This window comes from Kogia breviceps, chromosome 19 (genome assembly GCF_026419965.1).
Source record: "Kogia breviceps isolate mKogBre1 chromosome 19, mKogBre1 haplotype 1, whole genome shotgun sequence".
NCBI lineage: Eukaryota > Metazoa > Chordata > Mammalia > Artiodactyla > Physeteridae > Kogia > Kogia breviceps.
The window spans coordinates 21,896,201-21,922,734 of NC_081328.1; the positions used below are offsets into that span (position 1 = coordinate 21,896,201).

General features: G+C 36.9%; 1 protein-coding gene across 6 annotated transcripts in view; it reads left to right on the forward strand.

The window, feature by feature from the left end:
- Window positions 1–26,534, forward strand: part of BCAS3 (BCAS3 microtubule associated cell migration factor) — a 564,511-nt gene that overhangs the window by 177,877 nt on the left and 360,100 nt on the right. For all 6 annotated transcript variants that reach the window (XM_059047562.2, XM_059047561.2, XM_067021771.1 and 3 more), the window contains exons 14-15: window positions 12,776–12,909; window positions 25,009–25,273. In XM_059047562.2, the coding sequence (XP_058903545.1) occupies window positions 12,776–12,909; window positions 25,009–25,273 (399 nt within the window). The remainder of the gene's footprint in view (window positions 1–12,775; window positions 12,910–25,008; window positions 25,274–26,534) is intronic.

Below are 26,534 nucleotides of genomic sequence, written 5' to 3' on the forward strand. Positions count from 1 at the left end.
CCTATTCTTTGCTACTTCATAATTTTTTCAAGATATTATCCTTCCTCCATTGAATTGCTTTTGTACCTTCCTCAATAGCATACTTCTGTTGGCTATTTCTGGTTTCTCTGATAAAGATTACTTTTTTAAAGCATTTTTTGATTGACAGTATCTGTATTTTGCTCATAATTTTGAGGAATATGTCAACTAGATATGATAGTTTAGTTCAGTGGTTATTTTTTCTTTCAGCAACTGTCAGCTCTCTTTCTTTATTCACAGCTTTTGGCATTATTAATCTTAATCCTCTTGATTAGTTGGGTACAGAGTTGTACTTTTGTGAGGGTGGTATTCTAATCTGTCGTGTCAGCTCAAATTGAGCCATTGAAAATTTTTCAAAAGGTTGCTGAGTTCTCCTTTTCCTCACCTATCTTGGACCCCTCTTCCTCCTGCTGTTCTGCTCAAGGTGAGAGCAGCTACTTTTACTTATTGAACTTTCAAAAAGTATTTTTTACAACTTTATTATGTTCTTCATCAGTTTGTTATAGAGCAAGAACAATAGCCTCTTTTGATTTTATAAATCCATCCCCAAATCCTGCTCACTGGTCATTTGACATGTAAAATGTTCTCTATGATACTAGGTTTAGACAATAACCTGTGTACATGTATTAGTCATCTCGGGCTGCCAGAATGCAATGCCATAGGCTTGGTGGCTTAAACAAGAGAAATTTCTTTTCCCACAGTGATTGAGGCTGGAAGTCCAAGATCAAGTTTCCAGCTGATGGTTTCTACTGAGGTGTTTCTTCCTGGCTAAGAAATAGCCACCTTCTCAATGTGTCATCACATGGCCTTTCTTTGGTACAAGGGAGCAGGGAGAGAGAGAGAGAGAGAGAGAGAGAGAGTGAGAGAGAGAGAGAGGTTTCTCTTCTTACCAGGATACTAATACTATCAGATCAGGGCCTCTCACCCTTATGATCTCATTTAAACTTAGTTACTTCCACAGAGACCACCCCCCCACCCCTCATTCCACATATAGCCACACTGGGTTTTTAGCATTTCAATATAGGAATTTGGGGGCTGTACAAACATTTACTCTGTAACAGTATGTATGAGAATCGTTCAGTTATTCTTGTTTTTAGAAAGTCTTGTTTGATCACAGCCCAATTCTAGGTTATTCTGTTCAACTGTGATTGTTGTATCATACTCCATGTTTACTTCCATTTTAAGATATTCACATATTTTATAAGAAATGTTAAATGTTAATGATACTTCCGTCTTTCAACAACCTCCTTATTATTGAGTGTATTGTCGAAAAGTATTACAGCCTGGTACAAGTTTATTGCTTCAACCTGATCAACACTTTTCTTCCCATATTTGGCCATGCTAGTTATTTTTCAGCTCCTTAAACATGTTACATCATTTTACCTCTGCCTGGAACCTTCTTTTCCTTGGCTCTTATTTATCTGGTGAATCCCATCTTAAGTATCATTTTGGGAAGACTTACCTGACCCTATGTAAAATATCATGTCACCCCTTCATCCTGCTACTTAATAAGGCAAGCTGCTTAATCTGCTTGGATCACTCACAGTACTTCCATTTCCTCTTCAATAAAATGAGGGCTATACTGGCATCTTAAACAATACATAAAATATACTGAGACATTTGCTGAAGTCTCAGTTGTTGTTTTCATTATTATTAACCTCCCTCATCCTAGTTTTTATTTATATCCATCAAGAGTATCCTTTCAACATGTTTTCTGTTAGAGGTAAGCTTTTATTTCGTCCCCAGGTATTATTAGCCTGGTAATTTTCACATAGTTGATAGTGAGTAAGTACACACTGAACAATTACATTAATTAATTGTCTTTTTCTATCATTATAATTATGGGAAAACTGGCAGGGCAGAGATAAGGCATTAATTTAATGTAATTAGTCATTTGTTGAATAAAACCAACTTACTTCCAATTTGTGATTTGAACAAGAATTGTCTCCCTCCCTCAATTGTGGGATTATTCCATGATGCCAGTTATATTAAATGCAGATGCATATCATGTAATTAGTATTGAAATTAAATTTAAAATATCTTGTGGAAACTACATCATATTTGTGTGACTTGGTACACTGGATTGGCATATTATTAATTGTATGGCATTTGACACCAAATAAGATATGTATTTATTTATTAATTAAATTGGAAATTAGAAATGTAAGGAAGAAATTCTCAACTCCTTGCAATCAGCCTGACGTTTCTCAAACAGACCTGTTGTCTTTAATTCGGTAAATAATTGATCTGATTTCCAGAGGCGTTACTTCTGCCAACTGAGTAGCCTAGAGCTGTGAAGGGCAACACATCTACATTTTAAATAATTACCCTTCCTTGGCAGGGAAATTGCTTTTCCATCCATTAATAAGAGGAAAATGAACATTGGGTCTCTAGTAAAGTAGATTAAACATGTACCCCTTTGGATGCTTGACTGCATCTTTAACAGACTTGAAATTTTTCTGGTTACTTAAATGCTATATATCGAAAGGTGATGGTGGTCTTAGGTTAATCATTTAAAAAGTTGGATTTTTCTTTTTTGCACAGTTTTCCCCATTGATCATAGCAAGTCGTCAGAAAAATACCTTGTCTTGATTTTTTGTTAACGTCTATGCCTCGTCGATTTATAGAATTATGTGGCTTTAGATTTTTCTTCTCATCTGACAGCTTTGGTTTATTACTGTTAGTCATACTATATCATTAACAATGCAAAAGCAGCTTGAAGAGTTTATTGCCCCCCTCGCCCCCCGCCACCAACAAGGGGATGTTTCCATTAGAGGTCTGTAGTTACTCTCCTGTTTTTTCATCTTGTGAAGTGATGTCTTTTACTCATGTAATGGATTGCTCCTTGGAGAATTTGTTGTCTTCTCTTTGTTCATTGTGGTACTGGGCTTGTATGAGAGTCAAACTTTTCAGGTTTGATGTGCCATAAAGTACAGTAGGCACCATGCCTAGGGCCCACAATAATTTTAGGATCTCACCAAAACGTTTCATTCCTTTTAAATGCAAATATATATATAAACTTTTAGGTTGATAGAATGCCTTAATACAAGTTTAAAAACACCAACAGTAGTCATAAAATATTTTTTTCCTGGAGGGGTGGGGGGGTCCATGAAGGCAAAAATGTCCAGAGCCCACGAAAGTGCTAATCCAGCCCTGGAATCCTGGATGTCCATTAGTAAGGAGGGGCCCTGCTCCTTCACTGCCACCACTGCCACAGCAAAGATGCTCAATTAATACTGAATGAACTAATGAAAGATGTGAATGCATACAGTGGCATACTGTGTAAAAACGTAAAGTAAATATATATGCCTGTAACACTATAGCTACAACAACAATATAGACCCAGTATTAAATTTTGAAGAAGGTAAAGTAGGATATCTATAACCAAGTACATACAGGCAGAGTAGCCAAGGTTGAATTAAACTTCTTAAGGGACAACTTTAAAACAGTTAAGTACTTGAATATTGTTGTCCCTTCTCCTTACCACTCATCTAGAATGCTCTGGCCCTCCCCTAGCTTCAGGCTTGTTTCAGTTTCTTCTTTCAGATTGGTCTATATTCTTGCCATGTATTAAATATCTTTTTATTCAATATTTTGAACAGTACTCTGAAAACAGTTTAAGTATTTTTCAAGGATAAGCATATTTCAAAGGACATATATTAAATTCATTATGGTGGGTGCCTATTGTGGGAAAGGATGGAAGTGGGTGCAGGAATGGAGGATGAGAAGGAAAATGTGAAATCAGGAGTCTATTCAAAATTAATAAATATAATCTTAACAAAGTCTTACCAAAGTCTTACAAATAGCATAGAAAAAATAAAATTATTATTTAATTAAAAATGAACTAAGTTCACTCCCCCCAACCCCATACCTCCATTATTTCATGGGAAGTTTTTGATTGTTCTTGTTATTGTTGTTGGTCTCTCTTTTTTCAAGTCATATCTCTTTGATGGGCTAAGAAGCCATTGTATTTGTCTATATAGATATAGACCTATTTTCTAATATTTGCTACGTTTGCAAATATACCCAAAATAAAAGTGTTAAGTGATGACCAAATTTAATCTTCCATCTAATCATTATGTGTTACATGGTTTCTGATCTCCCCTGTTAGAACCCTCAATGAAATCTGTTATATTTTCATATATACACAGTGGAATTCATGAATAATGGTGCTTTGACCACTCATTTGGCCACGCTGCACATCTGAGACTTGTAGACCTTTTTCTTGACTCTTCACTATGTATCTGTATTTCTTATACATCCCTCTATGACTGCTATGTTCTTTCTTTATTTTTTGGTGTGTTTTTTTCCCCCTTAAGGGTAATGTTTTAACTCTCTATCTTCTTTCTTTAGCATCTTTATCTTTTCCCTCTCTTCTTTCACTGTAGGTAAAACCACCAATGTTATCTTGTTCCCTCACCCTTGTTATTGTTTTGGTTCATCTTCATTTTTATTGAACTGTAGTTATATGGTACAACTTGTACACATCTTAAGTGTATAGCTTGCTGAATTTCTAACTATATATGTATATCTACACACACACACACACACACACACACTCCAATCAGAAAATTTTAAAGTTCTGTTTCATACATCTGTGAAGTACATCAAATGGCATTCCTTTGGAAATTCCTAAATTTCCAAATTTACCTTTCAATTTATATCTTATAGTCTTAATACATAAAATACGTCTTCTAAGCAAACTGATCTGTCTACCAAAATCCTATTAACCTCAATTCACAATGTATTTTATTATGAACTTATAGCAATGATTGTCTGTGACATTAATTTAGTATTGCTGTGTGTGTATGTGCGTGTGTGTTTATCTGTATCTGTGTATATAATTTTTCTTTGAGGATGGTAGCACTGTGTTGGTACATAAGAATGTTCCCAAGGTAACTGCTCTATCTAAAAATTTTACATTTTTGCCATCGTAGTGACCTTCTATGTTGTGATGTTACAATTAATTATATGGTGAGAAAACTTATTAATTCAGTTATGGTAGAAAACCATGTTTTCATAAAAATGTTTTATCACTGTTGTGCTTTGATATCCTATGAATGTTTTGTGTTAATATTGTTCACTAATAGTTAGCTTTATTAAAAGTGAATGTTTAAACCAAAAATAATCAACGGAAGCTTATTCTAACATTATATGGAGATTCAAAGGATCTAAAATAGTCAAATCAATCTTGAAAAAGATGAGTAAATTTTAAAAACTGAAACTACCTAAATTTCTGACTTATTTGATAAATCTACAGTAATGTAGGAAAGATGGTTTTGAGTAAATATAGTCAGATGGATGGAATAGAATCCAGGAATTGATCAAACACTTATGGTCATATGATTTTCGACCAAAGTGTCAAGTAATTCGTTAGGGATAGCATAGTTTTCTCAACAAACGGTGCTAGAACACCTGGCATATCCATTTGGGAAAAAGTAAACTTTTTTTTAACACCATACACAAAAATTTAACTCATAATCAATCATAGACTTAATTTAAAACCTGAAACTATAAACCTTCAAAAAGAAAACAGAAGGATTATATTATTGTGACCCAGGAGGGATAGGGGAAGATTTCTTAGATAGGACACCAAAAAAACAAACCGTCAGATTGGTCTTCCTTAAACCTTTTGGGAAACTTACGGTTAAGCAATTGAAGTGGGATGCCATAAACTGGGAGAAAATATTTGAGATAAATATATACATATATAAGTTTATATGTATTTCATAATGTAATATAAATATACTTCTAATGTATATAAAATAAAGACCAAACAATTTAAAATGGGCAAAAGATTTGAAGAATCATGTCACAAAAGAAAATATGTAAATAGCCACTTAGCACCCCAACATCACTGATCACCAAGGAACACAGCATATTTAAACCACAAGAAACCACCAAGTGCTCCCTGAAGTGATTAAATTTAAAAAGCGGCAATACCAAATGTTGCAAAATTATGGAGTTCATGGGAAGGTAAAATGATACAGCCGCTTTGGAAAAACATTTTCCCAGTTTCTTATACAGTTAAGTGTACATATGACCCAGCAATTCCCCTCGTAAATATTCACCTAAGAGAAATGAAAACATATGTCCACAGAGAGACTTGTACTTGAATCTCCACAACGGCCAAAAATAAGAATCACCTGCTTAATGGATATATAATTGTCATATATCCATATAATGGAACACTACTGAATAATATAAATAAGTGCACAGACTACTCTTACCTGTAGTGAATAGGTTTAGCAAAATATTACATGATTCCATTACATGAAATGCTCAAGTAGGCAATATTAATTCATAATGACAGAAAGCCAATCAGTGGTTGCCTGGGGCCAGGCGATGGGGAGGGGATGGACTGCAAGTGGACACAAGGGAATTTTTTCACATGTTCTCTATCTTGATTATGGTAGTAGCTGCATCGGTTTACATACTTGTCATAGTCATCAAACTGTACACTTTAAATGCGTGTGTTTTCTGGCTTGTGACAAGAAATATATCCAGCCACTTGGAACAATAAGGATATACATAGACATTTACCACTTTTCCTCTATGTCTGTTGGATGAATAAACTGTTGAAAGTAATGAATACTAGAATATTTACCTATTGGATGTGGCCAAAGATGTCTTTAGAAGCTTAACAATTTCATGATGCATAATGAAAGGAAGAAAATAATTATTTAAATGAAGATGTTAGGACATTTAAAGATTACAGACTTTAATAATTTTAAGTTTCCATCTGTATAAGTATTGATGGGGAAGTATTAAATTCACAAGAGTTAATACTAAAACATACAATTATTTTATGAGTGATAATAATCTGAATTCCTGTAAAGATTTCTATATGACCCAGCATATGTCTCTTTTTGGAGAGAGTGTGAATAGCTGGTAATTTGTCTTCCAGTTCATATGTGTGTATGTGATAAAGAACCATACAATTAGGTAGGTGTTATAAATAGTATATAGCAAAAAAGGCTTCCCTACTCATGTTTCCAAGATTTTATAGCATATGCCCAGTCAAGGTTTGCTACTCTTTAATTTTGCCTTTCGGGTTAACCAGCTGACGCCCAGTTGAAAAGACTTATGTTCTTACGAGGCCGCAAAAGCCTTAATGTTCAGTCTCCAGCTACCTCAGATTTTGGAGAACACCATGTACCATCAGCAGCTTTAGTCCCCACCCTCTAATGCTAACGCTCATCTATCAAACTTAAGGCTGAGAGTGAAGGAGAGGAAGCTTCCAGATAAACATACAGCAGCGCCTAAACAGCTAATCACTCTAGGCTTCCGCTTCCAGGCCCTATAATTAGAAGTCCTTCTTTTCCTTGTATTCCCAGATGACGCAAATGCTTTTTGTGGCTTGGCACCTCATTTGGGGCGTGGGTTTAGTTTATGGCCAGGCTAGAGTCTGGTTTAGTCTTCTGATGCTGCATAAATAGTTCTCAAGCCACAGTCTACTCTGTACAAGTCTTTCCTTTTATGTATATCTGCTTTTTAACTTGTTTTCTAGAAAAAAGAAGCTTGTCATTTCTCCCAGCAGATGTGCAAAAGAGGAAATTATAAATTAAAAGAAAGCATGTTATTGGTATAGTATTATACTAGCTATTTCTTCCTTTCCTCTCTACTTTTTAAAAATTAAAAAAAAATTATTTTAAAGTTTTGTCAAAAAAGTGAGCTCATTGCTGGATTATAGAAGCCACATTTGCATGGAGAAGTGGAAAAAGAAAACTTTTGAGACAGGATACACAGACGATAATAAGGATAAATTTTCAAAGGACTAATTCTCTTAAAATTTCAGTTTGTTTTGCATATTAGAAACCAAACAGATATTGATGTCAGTTTGAAAAACTAGGAGCACATTGAAAAGTTTTAATCTGTGATTATCTTTCATATGTAAAACAATAATAGTTTTGATTGGCTTAATATTATTTGAATGCTAATTATGAGTAAAATGTTGATATGCTAATAAAAGAAACCAAGTGAAGTTTATGTTCAGTAGATGAGTAATATATAAATATAAGTTCATCACATTTGCTGTTAGAATGTTTCCACTGAATTGTTTGTCATATGCAGAAAATAATTTTGTGGGAATGTGGATTTGGAACATAGTAGTTGAATTGTGATAATTCAGACTTACCGTAACTAAGCAAAAAGTAGGAGTCAAATACTGTCCACAAAAAAGAACATGTCCCATCTTAGAAATTTATTGTTTGAATAACAACAATATGGAAAGAGTATTAAGTATGTCAGTGACCTCATGATGATAGCTAGGCAGAGTGGGTGGCAGTGTTATATAAAATGTTAGAGATTTGAAGTAGATCTCAATAAATGACACTTTTCATCATCTAAAATGTATTCTCTTGGAAATAGCCAAGGCACTCTCATCTAAAATTGCTATGTTTTAATCTAATGTAATGACTAGAGCTATACCTTATATTAGCCAATAAACAGCAAACTCAAATATACTTCATCTTCCCATATAAATGCCTATTTTATCTTTCTACAGGTGCTTAATATTCTTTCATAATCTTTTCTTTCAGCAAAGAAAAGTTTTAGGAATTAAAAACTATGATTCTGCTTCTGTTTCCCACAGAAAACAAATAAAAATTCTGGACAAAATATTAACAAACACACACAAATTTAAATATGTGTATTATAATCTCTGGAACAACTAGTAAAAACCAATAGACAAATTAAAATTGGATATTAAAAACAGTGAAATTATCCAAAGAATGGAAAGGAAGCAAGAGCAGATAAATAAACAAAAATCAAAAACAAGGGTACAACTTAAAATATATAACCAACAAGGACCTATGTATTGCACAGGGAACTCTGCTTGATATTCAGTAATAACTTAAATGGGAAAATAACTTGAAAAAGAATAGATACATGTATAGGTATAACTGAATGACTTTGCTGTACACCTGAAACTAACACAACATTGTTAATCAACAATACTCCAATATAAAACAAAAATTTAAAAAAGAAAAAAAACCAAGGGTATAATCAGAAAAAAGGGTACAATAAAAAAATAACAAAATGGTAGATGTAAATTCAACCCTACCCATAAGTCACACTAAATGTGAACGATGTACAAACAGCAATTAAAAGTCTGAGTTTGGAATAAAAAACCCCAAAACTAGATCCTGATGATTGTCCAAAACACGGTCATTTTATAATATATTGATTGTGAAAGCAAAATAATAAAAAAGTGTATACCATGCATATACCAATTAATGCAAAACAGAAGTGGTGATATCAATATCAGAAAAAACTTACTTCAGAACAAGGGAAATATTAGGTTAAAATGGGACATTATGATAAAAGAGGTAATTCACCAAGAACTCATAATAATCCTAAGTGTGTATGAACTTAAAAAAAAGTAGGTCTGGGGCTTCCCTGGTGGCACAGTGGTTAAGAATCTGCCTGCCAACGCAGGGGACACAGGTTTGAGCCCTGGTCCGGGAAGATCCCACATGCTGCGGAGCAACTAAGCCCGTACGCCACAACTACTGAGACTGCGCTCTAGAGCCCGCAAGCCACAACTACTGAGCCCACGTGCCACAACTACTGAAGCCTGCATGCCTAGAGCCTGTGCTCTGCAACAAGAGAAGCCACCACAATGAGAAGGCTGCTCACTGCAACAGAGTAGCCCCCGCTCACCGCAACTAGAGAAAGCCTGTGCTCAGCAGCAAAGACCCAACACAGCCATAAATAAATAAATAAGTAAATTTATATTTTAAAAAAGTTCTGAAATTTAGGGAGCTTATATAACTGGGAAAAAAGGCATATTTATGATTATGCTTGGAGATGTTAACTTCTATGCAGTAATAGAACACGAAAGCAGGCAATCAATAAGTAAGGATGTTGAAGATCCTGATAACACTATCAGTTAAATTAAATTGACACTGATAAGACACACCAGGTGTTCAAGTGTACATTGAACAGTTACCAAGATATATCATTCTGAGACATAAAACTAATTTCTTGTCGTAATGGAATTAAACTAGAAATCAGTATATGAATGAAGAAGATACCCAAACATTTGGAAACTAAAAAACATATCTTCCTGACACAGTGATCTAAGCTTCAACCTTAAGAAACTTGAGAAAAGAAAGAGAAAATATAACTAAAGCAAGTAAAATGAAGGATATAGTAGTAGAAGGTCGTTATAACAAAAGGAGGAAGGTAAGAGAAATCAGTGAAATGGAAAAGAGAAAACCAATGACACCAAAATGGTTTCCTTGAAAAGATCTAGCTAGACTGCCAAGAAAAGAAGAGAAAGGACACAAATTTTCAGTATCGTGAATGAAAAAGTGTACTAAAGACCCTACAGACGGTATCCTTGAGTTATAGAGAGTAATTCCTCCAAGAAGAAAAATTACATTTTAAATTAACAAAATTTAAATTAAAGAGAAATTAAATTACTATAAATATCTAAAAATCTTCACACACATACACAAAAAGGCCCACATAGTTTTACTGGCATATTCTACTGGAAATTTATTTAAGTATTTCTTCTAGAAAATAAAAGGAACATTCTGCAACAAGACCAGCTTTACCCTGATACCAGAAATAGACGAACAGATTATTAGAAAAGAAAACTACAAATCAATATCCCTCAGGAACACAGTCACGAAAATCTTCAACAAAATTTTAGCTAATTCAATGCAGCAGCATATAATAAAGGATTTTGACCAAGTGGAGTTTATCCCAGGAATACAAGATTGTTCCACATTTGATAACTTTTCATTATTAAAATTTACCATATTAATTGACCAAAGAAGAAAAACCAGGTTAATCATCTCATAGGTGCAGAAAAGCACTAGAAAAATTTGACATCTGTTCATTATTAAAACTCTCAACAAATTACAAGTAGAAAGGAATGTCCTTAACTTGATACAGGGCATTTACAAAATATATACAGCTGGCATCATACTTAAAGATTGAATACTTTCTCCTAAAATATGGAACAAGGTATGAATATTGCTTCTTACCATTCCTGTTTACCTCAGCAAATGTAGTACATCAAGAAAAAGAAAAAAAACAGGTGTGCGGTTTGGAAAGGAAAAAAATCAAACTGTGTCTATTCACATACTATATGTTTGGAAAGAAAATTCCATGTAATCTACATAAAAACTCCTAGAATTGGCAGACGATATAGGTATGCACACACGTATATATAAATGTCAGTTATATCTCTATATACTAACAAGGAAAAATTGATAATTGAAATAGAGTACCATTTATAGTAGCTCTAAGAAAATATATTTATAATCAATGTGCTGAACAAGAAAAAAAAGTCAGAGAACACACATATCAAGAAAGTGAGGTGTTGGGGCTTCCCTGGTGGCGCAGTGGTTAAGAATCCGCCTGCCAATGCAGGGGACATGGGTTCGAGCCCTGGTCTGGGAATATCCCACATGCCATGGAGCAACGAAGCCCATGCACCACAACTACTGAGCCTGCGTTCTAGAGCCCGTGAGCCACAACTACTGAACCCACATGCCACAACTACTGAAGCTCACATGCCTAGAGCCCATGCTCCATAACGAGAGAAGCCACTACAATGAGAAGCCTGCACACCTCAACGAAGAGTAGCTCCTGCTTGCCACAACTAGAGAAAGCCCGTGCACAGCATCGAAGACCCAACACAGCCAAAAATAAATAAATAAAATAAATTGTAAAAAAATTAAAGAAATATGAGATGTTCATAGATCAGAAGAATCAATGTTGTTAAGATGTCCATTATTGCCACTGTTTGTAGATATCAAAAAGCTGAATCTGTGTTTGGAAAGGCAAAGGAATTGGAATAGCTAAAACAATCTTGAAAAAGGTCAGAAAATGAGGACTTGCTTTACTTGATTTCAAAGTTACCATAAATTAGGAAAGTGTGGTATTAATGAAAGTATAAACATAGAAATCAATGGAACAGAATAGAACTTCCGGAAAAAGAACTACACATGTATAGTCAGTTGATCTTTGGCATGTTGACAGTGGATTTAGAGTAGATTAAACATTTAATGGATAAATAGTCTCTTCACGTAAGCCTGCTGAAACAATTGGACATTATTTGCAAAAAATTTAATTTGTCTTATACCTCACACTTTATACAAAAATTAATGCAAAATGGATGATAGACCTAAAGGTTAAATACAAAACTGAGAAATTGGACAGGAAAACAAAATTTTTGTGACCTTGTGTTGGGCACAGAATTCTTAGCTATGACATCTCATCAAAATTTGCTTTGTGAAAGACACTGTTGGGAATTTAAGTAAATACTATGCTAGAGTAGAAACAAGTTTTAAACTGGTGAATTGAGTAGGATATCACTAGTTGTAGTAGTAGGTAAACTGGAACTTATAATTCAGGTTTTGAGAAATGGAAAAAGTGGAAGTGGGTTTAATTACATGGAGGAAAGTCTTTTGCATTCTTTGTTACCAGATTGCTATCTGAAAATGCTTGTGAACTCTGTAAATTCAGGCATTTAAACTTTTCTCTACTAGTTGTATGAGAACATTGCAAAACCTGGATATGTAGTATGTCATTATGCTTGTATACTGATGTGGTGTTAGGTTTTGTATTCCCGTAGGAAAAAAATCCTGCGTTTTAATTTTTATATTTTGGGAAGTTTCTTATATTTTTGGTCATTTTTTCCCTTTGGTAATATCTTAAAACATGATGAATGCTTTGTGAAAATATTTCATCCACATACATAATGGTTTATATTTTTACCCTTTTTTGGTGTGTCCTTTAGGAATGCTTCTAGTCACAACAGATACCCTTGGCCATGACTTCCATGTCTTCCAAATTTTGACTCATCCTTGGTCCTCATCACAAAGTGCTGTCCATCATCTGTATACTCTTCACAGGGGAGAAACTGAAGCCAAAGTAAGTTGTATATTTTTCAGAAGATGTTTTCTTTATGTAATATGACGTCTAATCCAACTGGTTATTTGTATCATATTGGAGCTTAACGTTAATATTAGTGAGTTCATATTGTTCTTTGGACTGGGTCAGATAATTAAGAGTTTTTATTCTATTTTGATCCAGTAAATATATAAGCAGTAGGTAAACAATTCAATGAATGTTGATAAGACAGAAGTTCCATTTATCCTTCTCCCCCTGCCATAATACCATTTCTAGCCTCAGAGAAAACGCTGTCATCCATATGATAGCCATCTCTCCAGACCTTCTCCTAGGCATTTTGATTCTATACATGCATACATACACACACATACGTGTAAATACATACATATTCACATATACCAGAAAATAATCAAGTTTTATAATGTATATAACTTATATGCATACTATTCAGTGGTATGCTGGAGCCAGCTCACAGTTGCTAGTGAGAATCAGTTATGCACATCCAGCCCCAATTCTGGATGTAGTGACATTATATTGGTAGATTGAAATCATCCACGTTAGGAGTGGTTACACAGTGGAAATCAGCAACGCTAAAAATCAGGGTTATTTTTTCTTTAGGGAGCCAGCTTTTAGCATTTACCAGCACATCACTGCTCACATATGCATGCGTGTACATGCGCACACACATGCATACACGCACATCCATATATATAATTTCATGAGCATTTGAATTAAGCATCATGCAGAGTGTATTACTTGTATTTAATACTCTTAGTATCACTTGGTAGATACTGAGATGTTTTTTAATAGCCTTAAATCCCAAATATTCTTTCACAGAGCCTGTAGGTGTGCATATACCAGTACACTTCTGTGTAGTTTATTCTGAGAGATAGCTCATTGACCCAACAACATTTATTGACTAGTCCATTCTTTCCCAATAGTCTAAATGTTGTTTTTCATGACTTTGCATTACATTTTCTATAATAGAATGAAACATCTTTAATATATATAAACCCATGATTTATAATGATACTTAAAAGCAAGGTATTGGACATTACTGTATGTTGCTTGTTTGCAAACTCATTACTCTAAAAATTGATAATTAAAGAGAAAGTACCCTGCCTTTCTTTTTTTTTTTTTTTTTTTTTTTTGTGGTACATGGGCCTCTCACTGTTGTGGCCTCTTCTGTTGCGGAGCACAGGCTCCGGATGCGCAGGCCCAGCGGCCATGGCTTACGGGCCCAGCCTCTCCGCGGCATGTGGGATCTTCCCGGACCGGGGCATGAATCTGTGTCCCCTGCCTCGGCAGGTGAACTCTCAAGTACTGCGCCACCAGGGAAGCCCCCAGCAGGATTTAAAAAAAATTTTTTTGGATAGAAATTGACAAGCTAATTCTCAAATTCATATGGAAGTACATAGGACTTATACTGGGCAAAATAATATTGGAAAAGAAAAACAAAGTTGGAGGGTTACCACTACCTGATCATAAGACTTATTAAAGCTAAATAACATTCAGGAACGTTTCCTTACACATGTACAATTGATTTTTTTTTTTTTTTTTTTGCTGTATGCGGGCCTCTCACTGTTGTGCCCTCTCACGTTGTGGAGCACAGGCTCCAGACGCGCAGGCTCAGCGGCCATGGCTCACGGGCCTAGCTGCTCCGCAGCATGTGGGATCCTCCCGGACCGGGGCACAAACCCGTGTCTCCTGCATTGGCAGGCGGACTCTCAACCACTGCGCCACCAGGGAAGCCCTGTACAATTGATTGTTGACAAAGGTGCAAAGTGGAGACAAGTTAGTCTTTTCAACAATGGTAATAGACTGTCTGTCTGGGTACTGATGTGCAAAAAACAAAAAGGTGTTAATCCATATCTCATCCCATATACAAAAATTAACTGAAATTGGATCACAGATTTAAATATAAAATCTATGATTATAAAGCTTTTAGAAGAAAACATAGGAGAAACCCTTTGGATTAGGTACAAGTTGTCTGGTATCTACAGTACATTTTAAGGAACTCTCAAAAAGTCAATGAGTGGAGGAACTCGACCTTCCGTACAGTGCTGTTGGGAATGTACAATGGTACTGCCACTCTTTAAAATAGTTTGGCAGTTTATGAAAATCTTAACATAAGCTTGCCATTCCACCCAGCTACCTCAGTTGCAGGCAGTCCACAACATTAAATTCACATTGTTCTGGACGATATACAAATTTACTCCACATTTCTTTCTTGTGGTTGTCATAACAAATTACCTTAAAATAACAGAGCAAAACCAAATTGCCTTAAAATAACAGAAATTTATTTTTTCACAGTCCTGGAAGGCAAAGGTCCAAAATCAAGGTGCTGGTGAGGCTGCACTCCCTCTAGAGTTGTAACAAAGAATCTGTTCTTTGCCTTTTCCAGCTTCTGGTGACCCTCAGCATTTCTTGCCTTATGGCCACATCACTCCAGTATCTGCCTCTATGGTCTCATTTCCTCCTCCTCTTCTCTGTGTCTTTTCCTCTTTGTATCTTATAAGAGTACCTGTGTTTCCACTTAATGTCAACACTGATAATCCAGGATAACTTCTCCAGATCTAGAAATTAATCACATATTTTGTCATATAAGGTGATAGTCACTCTTTGGGTCTATAATGTACTGTATGTAGGTTCCAGGGATTAGGATCTGGATGTGTCTTTTTTAGAGCCACTATTTACCTCACTACAGTCCACCCTCTGACCCTTCAAATTCAGGATTGTTTCATGTGTAAAATGTATTTACTCCATACAAACATTCCTGAAGATCTCAACACATTACAACATCTTCTCTAACTCTAAAATTTCTTTAAAATATCATCAGCTCCAAAGTTCAGATCTCTTCATCAAAATCATACAAATCAGGTATGGTTGAGACTCTGTGTATGATCCATCCTGGAGCAAAATTCCTCTCAATCTGTGTAGAAGGAGAGGATACAGAGAGAATGAGGCAGAAAAAAAAAAAATGAAGAAATAAAGATGGAAAACTTTCCAAATTTATTGAAAAAATATATTGAATATGACAAAACACAAGTTTAACAAGAACGCCGTAGTAAACTTTCTGAAAACCAAAGCAAATCTTGAAAGTAGCCAGAGGAAAATAACACATTACATACAGACAAATAACATTTGAACAAACTGTTGACTTCTTATCAGAAACTATGGAAGTCAGAAGGCAGTGGAACAACATGTTTACAGGACTGAAAGAAAAAAGTACTGGTAATCAAAAATTCTCCATCCAGCAAAGGTATCATTTAAGAATGAAGGAGTAAGCAATAAACCTTGCACAGCCACACGAGAAATCATGCACAGGGAAATGATACTAGAGCAAACTTGGATATCTTGGAAGTAATGAAGTATGTGAGAAATGATCAATTTCTTATTAGAGAGCACTTTCTCTCTCTCTCTCTCTCTCTTTTTTTTTTTTTTTTTTTGCGGTACATGGGCCTCTCACTGTTGTGACTTCTCCCGTTGCGGAGCACAGGCTCCGGACACGCAGGCTTCCAGATGCGCAGGCTCAGCGGCCATGGCTCACGGGCCTAGCCACTCTGCGGCATGTGGGATTCTCCCGGACCATGGCACAAACCCACGTCCCCTGCTTCGGCTGGTGGACTCTCAACCACTGCACCACCAGGGAAGCCCTTTCTCTTTCTTGTAATTCATTTAAAATGTTAGGAATGTTAAAATTTGAAATTTAATATTAAAATAATTTTTATATGTAAGAAATTTTACATATGAAATTTTATAATCAGGTTTATATTGTATACATGTAATGCATATAACTATAGCATAATGGACCATTGGTGCTTCAGTGGGAGCAAGGAACTATACTATTTCAAGGTTCAATGTGCTACACCTAAAAAGACAAAACTTCATATAAAATGGAATTCTAAAAAATGTTCAGTTAATTCAAAAGTAGGCAGAAAGGGAGGAGCAGAGGCACAAGAAACAGAGGGAATAAACAGAAAACAACATTAAATGGTACATCAAAATTCAATCATACAAATAATTATATTAAATTTTAATATATTCAAATCTAAAGAACTTCAAACTAAAGGAACAAGTTATCTATTAAAGATTTTCTTTGAATCTTTAATATGATAGTAAAAGCATGTTAAAAGGTATGTCATGCAAATAATAAACATAAGAATATTAAAAATTTGACTACATTAATATCAAGTAAAATAGAGGTTAAGACAAAGACTGTTACCAGAGATATTTCATAATGTTCAAGTCAAATTATCAGGAGGTTTTAAATGTCTATGCACCTAAAACTGAGTTTAATAACACTTTCTCAACATTTGATAGAACAAATAAGGAAAAAGGCAAATATCTGAGCAATCCTGTCAACTATCTTGTCCTAATAAATAGTTCAGCAACTAACCCCAGCACCTGTAGTGTATTTATACTTTTAAATTATGACATCGTGTATACTTTGAGTGATATGAAACTGGATAATAGATGGGACAAAGATTTATAATTGATGGATTTAGATGGAAATCACTGTACAAGGCAGGGCAAAAAGCAGGCCTGATCAGTGGCTTGATTCCAGCCATTCTCTTCAATGGGTGGATTCTTACCTTGGGCATTAGTGACCCAGATTCTTCAGTTACCAGCCATGATTTGCTTGCATAGCTCATGGCCCTAAAAGAGGGACATCTGCAATCTGCTAGTATGTAGTCTACTTCATGGCAAACAGACCATTGGCAAGGCCATCGGCAGATGACAAGTTTCGGTATAAATATAACAATTCTAGTCCTTTGGAGTATTTGTCTAAAGCAGGAGTTTTCTTTAAAAGGCCAGATTGTAAAATAACTCTGCATTCTACATGTATTACCTCTGTCATTGTAGTGCAAAAATATCCGTACATAATACATAAATGAATGGGCATGATTGGTCCACAGTTATAGTGACCCCTCAAAGTAGAGGTGACAGCTTTCCATTATTCTGCTGTGTTGACTGGTCCTTAGATTTGTCCATCCACAGTTTTTGTTGGTGCTGTGCAGCTGCCCTGGGCCAGTGGACACCATCACTTTTCATTTTAGCCAAACCATCAGTCAGGCATTTAAAGGAAACTCTCTGATTCAGGGGCTTATAGAACCAGTGGCATTGCTTCAGGCAGTAGAGTGGGTGATAAAGTAGTGGTAAAAACAAGGTGCTCCTAGGGCCATTCTGGAATATATTCTGGAATATACCATTCCCACTTGACTAGCAAGCCCTGTCGGGCCCTTCCCACCATGCTCATCATCAGATTTGAGTTGACTCATCCCAGTGTGGGTCTGGAAAATCACAAAGCCTCCATGGGTCAGTTGTTCAGTTACAAGAACCTGGTAGCAGGTTAGTAGCTGCCATCTAAAAAAAGGGAGGGCTTCCCTGGTGGCGCAGTGGTTGAGTGTCCACCTGCCGATGAAGGGGACACGGGTTCGTGCCCCGGTCCGGGAGGATCCCACATGCCGCAGAGCGGCTGGGCCCGTGAGCCATGGCCGCTGAGCTTGCACGTCTGGAGCCTGTGCTCCGCGACGGGAGAGGCCACAATAGTGAGAGGCCCGCGTACCGCAAAAAAATAAAAAATAAAAATAAATAAAAATAAAAAATAAAAAAAGGGAGCGTACTTGGTTGCTGGATCAGGCAGGTGGCGATGTTGTACTGGGATAACACCGCTGTGTACTTCAGCAGCCATTAAGTCTCTACCTCAACTTTTTCCTACTGGGATTCTGTTGTTTATATTACATAACATGAGAAGGAACTGGAAGCCTAGTAGGTGAGCTGTCGTGGGCTTGTCGCATTGTCACCTCACTCTACGTGGCAGAGGATACCCCCTGACACTTAAAAGCATGTAAGCACAATCAATTAAGCCATTAATACTAGTTATACATTTATCTACATAAACGACAACAATAGTACACCCGCAAGGTCATCTTAGCTCCTCTACCCTACTGTGAACTGTGCTTACACTTCGTTCCAGGGTATTTTTCCCCCTATGAGGGCATGGGCTGTTTCCCTCTACACGAGAACATGGACGAATGTGTTTAAGGTGCACATGCCCGTTTTTCCAGTGACGGCTGCCAGGGGATCTCATTATTCCCTGTCTTGGTGGCAGGGGAGGCTAGTCTTTAGATATTATGGGGGCAGCCAGGAGCGTTAGCCTTTTTTCCTCACTTGGCCAAGTGTCGGTGCCAGTTATTTCCCGATCAGCAGCGGTGCTGCTCACCAGCTTCCAGCGAGTGTCCAGGCACCACAGCCCCTTTCTTTCTGCCCCCACTCCCATCACTGCCACGGTTCACACCGCACTCCTTGGCATTTTGGGCCACCCCTCATCCTTGTCTCCACTCAAGTTCAGGTTGCAGCAGGAGCCGGCTGCACTAGCACTGCTGGCTCTGTGGTGTTTACAAGGCGTCACATTCGCTTTTTTTGTTTGTTTAGATTTTTATTGAAATAATCATAGGTTCATAGGCACTTGTAAGAAATTGTACTAAGAGATCCCTTGTACACTTTACCCAGTTTATCCCAACGGTAACATTTTGCAAAACTAGAGTATATGACAACCAGCATATTGACAGGGGCACAATGCACTGATTTTTTCAGATTTTACCAGATGTGCTTGTACTTGTGTGTGTGTGTGTGTGTGTTTGTGTATGTGTGTGTGTTTAGGTGTATATAATTTATTCACATGTTGGTTTGTGTATCCACCACTGCTGTCAAGATACTGAACAGTTCCCTCAGGTTACCCTTTTATAAGTAACCTAACTTTTACAGTTTGTTTAAACATCCACTCGGACTATTTACATTTTGGGGATATTATGAGTATGTTACGTGAGCGTAGTTTTCATTTCTCTGGCATAGATGCCCAAGAGTTCAGCGTGCTGCTTATTTGATAGCTCATTTTCAAATTTCTAGCACTTAGAACAGTGCAAAACATGTAATAGGGTTCCCATGAATGCATTATTGGATAAATAAATGAATCTGAATAATTGATATGGGGAGGGAGTAGGCAGATGAGATAGAGGGTGTGTGTGGATTAGCTGTCTTTACCACATCTCCATTCTAAGCATCTTATTCTCAAGCAAATTTATTGCCATTAACATAACCTCATCTGAAGGCATGGACCTTGGCTATTTAGTTTTTGTGATATGGTACTTTACGATTTTGATTGCCATTCTTACAGGCTTGTGGAAGAATAGTACTCTGGGATTTGAGACTTTTTATCCAAGTACTCTCTGCTTTCGTGTTTTCTTTCTTTTTAAAAGAGAGTTGGAAAGGGAATTAGTAATTGAATCATTAGGCATGTATTTGCCTACAGAAACAAAAACAATGGTTTTTAAAAAAAACAACCCAGGGTTTATTTTTCTCACTTTACAAGCAGGCTGCTGCCAGTTTTGGTACAGTGTCTCAGTGACTTTTTTTTGTTCTTTTTCTTGTGATCGCTTTATAATTGCCACTCCAGTGGGCATCATTTCTGAATTCAAAGCAGTAAGGTGAATTCAAAGCAGTAAGGTGAATTCAAGGAGTAAGGACAGCTTCAGTGATGTTAATTCCTTTTGTCAAGAAAGTGGATACTTTTCAACACCTTCTGTAAGAGAGGCTTTGGGAAGCACGTAGGAAGTATCTGTAGTGGTAGCAGGTGAGGGAGTGAAGGTTGGAGGTTGGGTGTTCTATTTGCCATCCACTACTTAACATCTATACAACCATAAATCAAGGTATAGAACATTTTCATCATTTCAGAAAGTTTCCTCCTGCCCTTTTCAGTCAATCTTCTGCCCCACTCACACCCTAGGAAATCATTGCCATTACTTCATTTTAAAAAAAGAGTATCTTTTATGTAATTTCTAAGGTTTGGTGTGGGGCTGGGGGACTGCTATTTCTGGTAAGTTTATTTTTTTTTCTAGCTCCATATTACAGACTTCAGGCCAGTATCAGAGCCATTATCTGAGTTCTAAAACTGCAGATTTCTTGGTCATGTCTCCCCCAAGACCTCCCTACATCTCCTGAATCGTAATTCTGAAGGTGGGACCAAAGGATCTGTATTTCTTACAAATAATCTAGTTGCTTCTTAGTCTACTAAAAGTTAGAGAATCTCTGCTTTAGATTTTAGGATGTTAAAATGACGCTGAATTTTTAAATTGCTATTATTAGTTGATTGGGATTGGGGGGTAAATTTGCGGCATAAATGTGGAGCCTTGTGTGATGCTCATTTCTGTATCTTAGATGCCTAAATGTAGTAACACTTAATTCTAGTGCTCAAATACTCTTGTTTTATATGTAATTTGAATTCAGCCTGTTCTGTGAATGAAATATACGCTCGAGGTTTTTGTTTTGTTTTTTGTTTTTTTGGTTGTTTTGATAAAATGTTGGACGTAATTATTCCATATATGTCTGCTATATTAGATTTTGGTTGCCCCAAATATTGTTTGGATGAGTAAATCAATTTCATTGATTTAGATGGCTGAAAAAAATACTTGTATAAACTAGAATTACTGGCATATAGCTGCAGTATGTTTTAAGGAACAAATACTTCAGCTTTCTATATGCCTAATTGGTTTCTCATAGCCAAATTTTACATCATTACAAAAAGAAGCAAGTGTGAGATGTTATAAATATGCCAAATAATACATTTAAAGAGCAATAAATTTTATAACCGAATAGAAATTTGCAAAACATTTAATTAAGCACTCTGTATTTCTTATTTATATCTCATTAGTTAAGAATTCTGACATTTGCTTATTTAAAAGCTCCAGATTGATAATAATGAGTGTCCTAATGAGGGTTCCCAGTCTTTCTTATTTTTAATAATGTATGAAAAACCACCCAACTTGTTTGATAACATGAACAGTTGTATCATTTTGCATTTTGTGGATAGGAGGCTTGTTATCCTCTGTAATGTTATTTAAAGGATTAAACTTTCTCTAGTTTCTTGACAGCTGATGTCTTTAGCAACTCTTCTCTGCTTGTTTATGTATCCTGATGTGTCTTTAAGGTCACAGAGCAGAATCACTTCTCTAATAGCAGTTTTCTAAGTAAGCTTTTAGGTGGAATTCTGTCTTCTTACCTTGATACTGTTTGTTAGTACCACCTCATATCAGAAGTATTCTTAAAATGAAAGAAGGAAACTTCTTTTCATTGACAGACCAGGAAGTCATCTTGATTATAAGTGTTTTGGAAAAAGGTTTTAGATAACATGGTTTAGTTCCGCTGTGGATGGAACATAAGTTTCTCAGTAAGCCTCAAGATAGTTTTCTTTATATATTTGATTCTGGCTTGTGTTAATGCATTTGATACTATAATATTAAATTTGTCTGGTACTGTGTTTCTTTTCTCTTGCTTCTGCTGTTTACACTTTTCTTTGTCCTACCCCTTCCTTTTCTCCTGCTTTTCTATAAGCCGTTTAGCTGAAAGTTAGTGTAAGTGAAGCAGAGAGGTAAAGCACTTGAGGAATGACTTCTTATTTGTAATTCTAGAATTTCTCAGTGTAAAGAATCAGGAGATTCTTTAATTATAACATTAATGTGTCATTTGGATGTGTCACAGTAATTGAAATGGGCAGGCATGGGGCTCAGTTTGGGGTTTATCCATGTATTGATAATTTTGGTCTGTCAGTTGTCTAGCAATGAAACATGCTGTTTTGATGTAAGACTAAAATTTCTTTTTTATTTCAAAGATTCCAGGCTCTTGTACTTTGATGAATACTTATAGCTTTTGCTTGTAGAATATTTCTGAAGTATTAGTCAAGATTTTAAGCTGAATTTAGGCTTATTTGAAGATTTGATACACTGAAAATCGGCTTCTTTGACTGCTTGAGGAGTTTTACTCACAAGTTTTAAATCCTACTCACAAACATCTTTATTTTACCATACTTTTTTGTCTGGATTATTATTATTTTTTTTTTTTTTGCGGTACGCAGGCCTCTCACTGTTGTGGCCTCTCCCATTGCGGAGCACAGGCTCCGGACGCGCAGGCTCAGCGGCCATGGCTCACGGGCCCAGCCGCTCCGCGGCATGTGGGATCTTCCCGGACCGGGGCACGAACCTGCGACCCCTGCATCGGCAGGCGGATTCTCAACCACTGCGCCACCAGGGAAGCCCTGGATTATTTTTTTTTAAAGCACGGTTTGACATTTGTTTTAGTTTATTATTTTAGTTTATCATTTAGTCAACATAGAAATCTTTCTTAAGTATCTGTGATTTGCCTTTTTTTAAAAGGCTTGGTTAGAACAATATGGAATTTTATTTAGTTGTCTTTTTTTTTTTTTTTTTTTTTGCGGTACGTGGGCCTCTCACTGTTGTGGCCTCTCCCGTTGCGGAGCACAGGCTCCGGACGCGCAGGCTCAGTGGCCATGGCTCATGGGCCCAGCCACTCCGCGGCATGTGGGATCTTCCCGGACCGGGGCACGAACCCGTGTCCCCTCAACCACGGCGCCACCAGGGAAGCCCTACCTGTACCTTTTTAAAGTATAAAAGTAAACAGAGACATTTTTGTTCAAGTTGTCATCATTAGACTGATATCAAGATAAAAGTAATAAATTCAGTTTGCTAATTTGAAAATACTGGGACTTCTGTATTTCAGTACCTGATAAATATCATACAATTTAGTGACTAACTTTACCTAGATCAAGTTTGTGGCCAGTCAGTTTTTCTATAATTTTTTTTTTTACAAACATAGCTGCATTCATTGATTTACATATATTTTCTATGGCTACTTTGTCACTGGAAGGGCAGGGAAATAGCTGAGAGAGACCTTATGGCCTGTGGTGTTTGCCAACCACTGCAAATACATAAGTTTTTTCTTTTTTTTTTCCATTGTTATCAGAGTGGTTTTTCAATTGAATAAGTTTGACATGTAACATTGTGTAAATTTAAGGTGAACAGCTTACTTTGATACATTTATACATTGCAGTGTGATTGCCATTGTACCCATATTTATCACATTAAATAACTGTACAACATTATTGTCTATATCAGTATACTGTGCATTAGATCTCTGGCTTATTTACTACTCATTACTAGTTTGTACCCTTAAACACTGTCAGTCTTATCCCCGCCTCGCATCCCCTGGTAACCACCATTTTACTCTGTTTTTTACAGGTTTGCTTTTCTTAGATTTCACATATAAGTGACACTGTAAAGTTCTTTCTCTGTCTGACTTACCAGGTTTAGCATTATGTGTTCAAGGTCCATCCATGCTGTCGCAGTTAGGGGGATATCCATTTTTCTCATGGCTGAAATATTCCATTGTGTATATATACATGCCACATCTTTTTTCTCCATTCATCCATTGATGGACATTTGGATTGTCATTTGGGTGTTCTGAGACATTTTCTCTTCCCACCTCTCTTCAGGGTCCTATATCTGTGTCTGTTGAAGAAACTTCTACTTAACTTTCCTTTAGTTACCCTCATCTCCACTGCAAATCCATTCCCCTGCATTCACTCCCACAATCAACCTTCCAGAATTGAAATCTTGACTCCTTATTTCTTTTTTGGGGGGTACGCGGGCCTCTCACTGCCGTGGCCCTTCCCATTGTGGGGCACAGGCTTCGGACGCGCAGGTGCAGCGGCCATGGCTCATGGGCCCAGCCACTCCGCGGCACGTGGAATCCTCCCGGACTGGGGCACAAACCCACGTCCCCCGCATCGGCAGGCGGACTCTCAACCACTGCGCCACCAGGGAAAACCTTTTTTTTTATATATATATATAGCTCTATAGGGTGAAACCACCTAGGTCCTATTTTCTGACTTGGCACTGTATACAGCAAGGAACAGAATTCCCTATTGTAAATCTTATCAAATCCCTTATGTGGAGTTTTGATCAGTATTCACCATGAATCTAATCTTTAGAAGAAACATTTTGAAAGTATAATCTGATGTTAGGTAAATTTGGTAACCAGGCAGGCATTTCTTTTTAAAAATTAATTAATTATATTATATTTTTTATTATTATTATTATTATTTTGGCTGCGTTGGGTCTTTTTTGGCAGATCCTTGACCACTGCTCCACCAGGGAAGTCCCCAGGCAGGCATATCTGTTCATATTTAGTAATATGTTTGTGATATTCTTAGGTAAATCCAAGTAGTTTCAATCATTTTTTTGTTTTTCCTTGTTTCATTTCTAGGTACAAGACATATGCTTCAGCCATGACTGTCGCTGGGTTGTGGTCAGTACGCTCCGGGGGACTTCCCACGTTTTCCCAATCAACCCTTATGGTGGCCAGCCTTGTGTTCGAACACATATGTCACCACGAGTGGTAAATCGTATGAGCCGTTTCCAGAAGAGTGCTGGGCTGGAAGAGATTGAACAGGAACTGACATCTAAGCAAGGAGGTCGCTGTAGCCCTGTTCCAGGTCTATCCAGCAGCCCTTCTGGATCTCCTCTGCACGGTAAACCCAGTTTTCTCTCTGTCCACTATTCCCAACAATTCTTCTTCCCTTTATCTTTCATTTTCGAGATCTGGAATAAAATTACCCCATTTTTCTAATTCATTCATATGAAAATAAGATCTTGGGCTCATTTGGGGACCTTCTTTTTTTTTTTTAATTTATTTATTTTTTGCTGCGTTGGGTCTTCGTTGCTGTGCCCGGGCTTTCTCTAGTTGCAGCGAGTGGGGGCTACTCTTTGTTGCGGTGCACAGGCTTCTCATTGCGGTGGCCTCTCCTGTTACAGAGCACAGGCTCTAGGTGCGCGAGCTTCAATAGTTGTGGTGTGCAGGCTCAGTAGTTGTGGCTCACGGGCTGTAGATCACAGACTCAGTAGTTCTGGCACACGGGCATAGTTGCTCCGTGGCATGTGGGATCTTCCCGGACCAGGGATTGAACCCGTGTCCTCTGCATTGGCAGGCAGATTCTTAAACACTGCGCCACCAGGGAAGCCCGGGGACATTCTTAATTTATTTAATCATTTAATAAATTGAAGGTAATATAGTAATGGTGACTATTACGATGCTACATTAACTCCCTAACTTTTTTTTTCAACTTTAAATTAAATATTTATTTGTGTGATTATGTTTTGAATATGTCTCTGCCACAAGGCTATTAGTTTTATTAAATGCCCATTCTGTATGAACAGAACATATTACAGTGCCTGCCAGGCACAGAGTAAATAGAGATCTGTTGAATGAATGAACGGATGGATGGATGGGTGGATGGAGGAGTGTGTGAGTGAGTGAATATGGAAACAGCAGTCCCCAGGCTTCAACATTCCCTGTTGTGCTGGGAATTCTGCCTTCTATTTTTTGATAAGTTCTCTCCTTCTTGCCCAATGACTGCCCCCTTCCTCTACCCTAGCAGAGCCCACACCACTCTCCTTGGCCCCAGGGGAAGAACCAGATCTCTTCAGCTCACTTGCCACACTCAGCTAACTCCATAACTTTTTCACTATATAAGAGTTACTTGATGTCATATGTATGGACTATGATGTTTAAGACTATTTTCATAAATTTAGAGATCAAATCTTATATCTATAGATCTTTTCCAGAAAACTCTGGCTTTAACCAGAATCAGTGCTGTAGTTCATTAAGAAATATTTATTGTTGGAGAGGTATAATCTTGAGTCGTATGTATTTTAGAGCAGCATTTACATTTTATTTTAAAATATTGGGTTGGCCAAAAAGTTCTTTCGGGTTTTTCCGTAACATCTTACAAA